This window comes from Cebus imitator, unplaced genomic scaffold (genome assembly GCF_001604975.1).
Source record: "Cebus imitator isolate Cc_AM_T3 unplaced genomic scaffold, Cebus_imitator-1.0 Scaffold169, whole genome shotgun sequence".
Taxonomy (NCBI): domain Eukaryota; kingdom Metazoa; phylum Chordata; class Mammalia; order Primates; family Cebidae; genus Cebus; species Cebus imitator.
This window is the reverse complement of record NW_016107484.1, coordinates 2,265,700-2,271,427: the sequence shown is the minus strand read 5'-3', so window position 1 is coordinate 2,271,427 and position 5,728 is coordinate 2,265,700. Positions and strand designations below refer to the sequence as shown.

Below are 5,728 nucleotides of genomic sequence, written 5' to 3'. Positions count from 1 at the left end.
TTTTAGTAGAGACGGGGTTTCACCATGTTGACCAGGATGGTCTCGATCTCTTGACCTCGTGATCCACCCGCCTTGGCCTCCCAAAGTGCTGGGATTACAGGCTTGAGCCACCGCTCCCGGCCGCTTTTTAAAAAAATAGTTGATGTTGAAAATACCATAAATGTAAGCATTTTAAAGTGGCTATATTTTGGCAATAAACTGCCTTCCATGAATTCAAAAGAGGTTACAAATTTTCACTGTCACTTGTGCAATTTTGAACGCACAAGTTATCCCTCTGTTTTAAATTAGGACTTGAGCAATTCACTGGTGGTTGACAGTGTGTTAAGCGCTTAGCTATATACATGCTACCATTTAATCTGGCAGAGGTCCATATGAAATTAGGTCTTATTTTTCCAGTTTTATAAACAGAGATCACTAAAGCACAGAAAGATTTAAAAGTTAAGGTGTTTTCCTAGGTTCAGAGAGGTAGTTTATGATGCATGGGTACTAAAACCTGTCTTTCTATTGTCAGACCTATTTTTTAATATATGTAGAGTTGGGTGTTTCAGTAGTCTTTAAAAGAGCATTTTTTTTTTTTTAAGGCAGGGTCTCCCTCGTGTCTCCCATGCTGGAGTGCAGTGGCGCCATCTTGATGCACTACAACCTCCACTTCCCGGTTCAAGGAGCTGGGATTATAGGCATGCACCACCACACACTGCTAATTTTTGTATTTTTAGTAGAGACAGTGTTTCACCGTGTTGGCCATGCTGGTCTGGAACTCCTGGGTTCAAGCAGTGTACCCACCTCAGCCACCCAGAGTGCTGGGATTATAGGCATGAGCCATTACCAAGACCTGTTTGGCTTTTAGAAGTTAACTTCGGCCGGGTGCAGTGGACCACCTGAGGTCAGGAGTTCCAGACTAGCCTGATCAACGTGGAGAAACCCAGTCTCTACCAAAACATACCAAAAAAAATTAGGCATAGTGGTGTATGCCTTATAATTCCAGCTACTTGGGAGACTGAGGTGGGAGAATTGCTTGAACCCGGGAGGCGGAGGTGTCAGTGAGCCGAGATCATACCATTGTACTCCAGCCTGTGCTATAGAGAGAGACCCTGTCTTCAAAAAAAAAAACAAACTTCTCAGTCTGGGCACAGTGACTCATGCCCTGTAATCCCAGTACTTTGAAAGGCCAAGGCGGTGGATCACTCGAGGTCAGGAGTTCAAGACCAGCCTGGCCAACATGCCAAACCCCATCTCTGCTTAAAATATAAAACAGCTGGGACTGATGGCAGGGGCGCCTTATAATCCCAGCTACGCAGGAGGCTGAGGCAGGAGAATCGCTTGAACTCAGGAGGCAAAGGTTGCAGTGAACCAAGATTGTGCCACTGCACTTCAGCCTGGGAGACAGAGTGAGACTGTCGGGGGGAAAAAAATAGCTGGTCATGGTGGCATGTACCTATAGTTCCAGGTACTTAGGAGGCTGAGGTGGGAGGATCACTTGAGCCAGGGAAGTTGAGGCTGCAGTGAACTATGATTGTGCCACTGCACTCTAGCCTGGGCAACAGAGTGAGGCCTTAGGTCCAAAAATAAAAAGGTTTTATGAATCGATTTTCTGAGTATGTCTTTAAACCTATAATTATTAAACCTCAAATAGGACACACAGTCAAATTGTGACTGTGGCTGAGGTTCTGCTTTTACTCTGTTGTCTTGAATTTGTTTTGAAACTTGTGCACTTGAAGGCGATCTTGACTTAGTACTTAATGTATCTAGTTTCTTCTTGAAAATAAATGTTTATAACCTTATTTCTTATGGAAGTCCAAAAGGTTAGCACTGATTTTTAAATTCTGTTTGTTCTTTGACTTAAATAAATGCTTTTCCTCTGCACTTTTCATTTGAATTAATTCATGAGCTAAATATGTACTAGATCTTAAGAACATTGAATTTGGGCTGACTCTCTTGATTGTGTTGGGGTTAGGTGAAGAAATAACTCGAGAAGCCAAAAAAGCACGAAAAGTAGGTGGACTTACTGGTAGCAGTTCTGATGACAGTGGAAGTGAATCTGATGCCTCTGATAATGAAGAAAGTGACTATGACAGCTCTAAAAACATGAGTTCTGGAGATGATGATGATTTCAACCCATTTAGAGATGAGTCTAGTGAGGATGATGAAAATGGTAAGTTTATCAATATATTGAATCTACACTAAAGCATAATTAATATTTTAGTGTATTTAAAAATGGGATATTAAACCTTTTTTCTGTACAGTACAAATGATCACACAGATTCTAATCTTTGCTTGGCCGGGCGCTCCAGGCTTATCTACCTTCTGGAGGTTCTCTCATATATGTGAGAAGATAACCTCAATTTTTGTGCAGCTATTTTTAATCTGAAAACATGGATTTGTACCCCATGGTTTATCGATGGACCAGTGTAGATGGAGATAAGTTATCAGTTATAAGTTATGCCACTGCATTTTAGCCTGGGAGACAGAGTGAGACTGTCTGGACAAAAAAAAAAAAATTAACTGGTCATGGTGGCATGTGCCTGTAGTCCCAGGTTTCAAAGGCTGTTCCTTTTAAAGAGTCTGTACTTTTTTAACAAATGATTTGACATATATCTTTCCTTAATGCTCAGATCCCTGGTTAATCAGAAAAGATCACAAGAAAAACAAAGAGAAGAAAAAGAAGAAAAGTATAGATCCAGATTCTATTCAAAGTGCCTTATTAGCATCAGGTCTTGGATCAAAACGACCCAGTTTTTCATCTACACCAGTTATCTCACCTGCTCCTAACAGTACACCAGGTATCCATGTAGAAACTTTCTTGTTAAAATACGCTTTTAAACAAAAATAGTTAAACTTTGTACTGACTTGTAACAAATGTTCTTTATCTAGCTAACAGTAACACCAACAGTAACAGTAGCCTTATAACAAGTCAGGATGCCGTGGAAAGGGCTCAGCAGATGAAGAAAGACCTGCTTGATAAACTAGAAAAATTAGCTGAAGACCTCCCCCCTAATACCCTGGATGAACTTATCGATGAACTTGGCGGCCCTGAGAATGTTGCTGAGGTAAATATACCTGTATGTCTTGGTGACATTTTTGCCATTTGAACCCCTATAAAATGACTTGTATTTTGAGTATTATCACATAATAATCTAAATTTTTTAGATCGTAGATTTCTTGTTCTACTTTAGTTGCCATCCTAGATCCAGTGAAGTGCTGCCTCCAGTATCTGAGTGTCTGTCCCAAGCCACTGTCCTGGTTATCGCACTTTTCACACAGCTTTTGTGATCGTGGCCACATGTCAGCTTTTTCCAGGGACTGTGTTGTACTGTTCTGTATCCTCCAGTGCCTGGTGCAGCACAACGTGTGCTTTTATTTCCCAAGTGTCTTTAAGGAAAGAGGCACTGAGTCCATGCCCCGCAGTCAGATACCTTCATTGTAATGACATTGGCTCCCTCAGATGACTGGCCGCAAGGGACGGGTTGTGAGCAATGATGATGGAAGCATATCTTATGAATCAAGATCTGAACTTGATGTGCCTGTGGAAATACTAAACATCACAGAAAAACAGCGATTTATGGATGGAGATAAGGTATGTTTTTCTGGGATGCTTCTCAGTGAAAAGAACAATGCCCATATATTGAGATTATCTTTAGAAGGGATTTTTTTTCCTTTTAATACAAGTTCATTGAGTATTGTCACTCTATATTTTTCAGTAATTACACGTGCTGAATATTTTACCTGTTTTTATTATTTTATTGAATATAGTAAGTATTGGCCTGGTGCAGTGGCTCAGGGCTATAATCTCAGCACTTTGGGAGGCTGAGGCAGTTGGATCGCTTGAGCTCTGGAGTTTTGAGACTGGCCTGGGCAACATGGTGAAACCCAGTCTCTACTGATAATACAAAAAATTAGCCGGATGTGGTACTGCATGCCTGTAGTCCCAGATGCTCAGAAGGCTGAGGCAGGAGGTTAGCTTGAGCCTGGGAGGCGCAGGTTGCAGTGAGCTGAGATCGCACCACTGCACTCTGGCCTGGGTGACAGAGCTATTATGCAATTTTTTTTTAGTAATTGCACATACTCACTGAATATTTTACATGTTTTTATTACTGTATCATTGAATATAATGAGTGTTGTATATTATTCATAGAATTAGATCTGACTCTTGAGTGCTTTGGAGGCTTTTGAAATATTTAATCATGATATAAAAATACTATGTTCTCTTAGTTCATCTTGGTATTGTGATATCTATTGTTACTCTAGTGTCATTCTGATTTTGAGTCTAAAATATTTATGCGTGTCCATATTATTAGTAACTTTGGTTTCACTGTTTATTGCTATATCATGTTATATTAAGATGATTTACTATAAATGGCTTGTAGATTAGACTCTCATATTCGACCGTTGTAGAGATTTTGGGTGCCTCCAGACAGAGTCTTACTCTGTCGCCCAGGCTGGAGTGCACTGACATGATCTCAGCTCACTATTACCTCCATCTCCCAGGTTGAAGTGATTCTTGTGCCTCAGCCTCCTGAGTAGCTGGGACTACAGGCACGTGCCACCATGCCTGACTAATCTTTGTATTTTTTGCTAGAGAGAGGTTTCACCATATTGGCCAGGCTGGTCTTGAACTCCTGACCTCAAGTGGTGCACCCACCTTGACTTCACAAAGTGCTGGGATTATAAGCATAAGCCATCTCTCTTGCCCAGAGACTCTTACTATAGACTTTTTGTTTGTTTGTTTGAGACAGAACCTCACTTTGTCCCTAAGGCTGGAATGCAGTGGCATTATCTCGGCTCAGTGCCATGATCTCAGCTCACTGCCACCTTCGCCTCCTGGCTTCAAGAGATTCTTGTGCCTCAGCCACCTGAGTAAGCTGGGAATACAGGCACACACTACCACACCTGGCTAATTTTTGTGCTTTTAGTAGAGACAGGGTTTCCTTATATTGGCCAGGCTGGTCTCGAACTCCTGACCTCAAATGATCTCCCTGCCTCAGCCTCCCAAAGTGCTAGGATTACAAAAGTTCAAGACCAGCCTGGGCAACACAGTGGGACCCCACCTCTACAGGGGAAAAAAGTCATGTGATGGCATGTGCCCAACAGTCCCAACTACTGAGGAGGCTAAGGTAGGAGGATTACTTGAGCTTGAAAGGTGAAAGCTGTAGAGAGCTGTGATTGCACCACTGTACTCCAGCCTGTGTGACAGTGAGACCCTGTCTCAAAAATACATGTATATGGATACAAAAGATAGTGTTATATATTTTCAAGATTGTAGGTAGAGGTATTAGTTATTTCATATAATTGCTTCATGAATCTAGGCCCATAAGCATTAGGAATTACATTAGTTGGAATTAGTTTTGGTTGTTAAATAACAGAAAATACAAAAAGTATTGACTTCAATGAGATAGATGTGGCCAGGTGCAGTGGCTTACACCTGTAATCCCAGCACTTTGGGAGCCCAAGGTGGGTGGATCATGAGGTCAGGAGATTGAGACTATCCTGGCTAACACAGTGAAACCCTGTCTCTACTAAAACACAAAAAAATTACTCTGGCTAACACAGTGAATATTCCTTCTCTACTAAAAATACAAAAAAAATTAGTTGAGTGTGGTGGCATGCGCCTTTAGTCCCACCTACTTGGGAGGCTGAGGCAGGAGAATTGCATGAACCCAGGAGGCAGAGGTTGCAGTGAGCTGATATCACACCACTGCACTCCAGCCTGGCAGCCTGGGTGACAGGAAAA

General features: G+C 41.7%; 1 protein-coding gene across 1 annotated transcript in view; it reads left to right on the top strand.

Annotated features, from left to right (window-relative positions):
- SBNO1 (strawberry notch homolog 1) overlaps positions 1–5,728 on the top strand; it is an 80,033-nt gene that overhangs the window by 44,433 nt on the left and 29,872 nt on the right. Inside the window, exons 17-20 of the mRNA XM_037744183.1 lie at positions 1,955–2,152; positions 2,613–2,780; positions 2,872–3,047; positions 3,443–3,574. Coding sequence (XP_037600111.1) covers positions 1,955–2,152; positions 2,613–2,780; positions 2,872–3,047; positions 3,443–3,574 — 674 coding nt within the window. The remainder of the gene's footprint in view (positions 1–1,954; positions 2,153–2,612; positions 2,781–2,871; positions 3,048–3,442; positions 3,575–5,728) is intronic.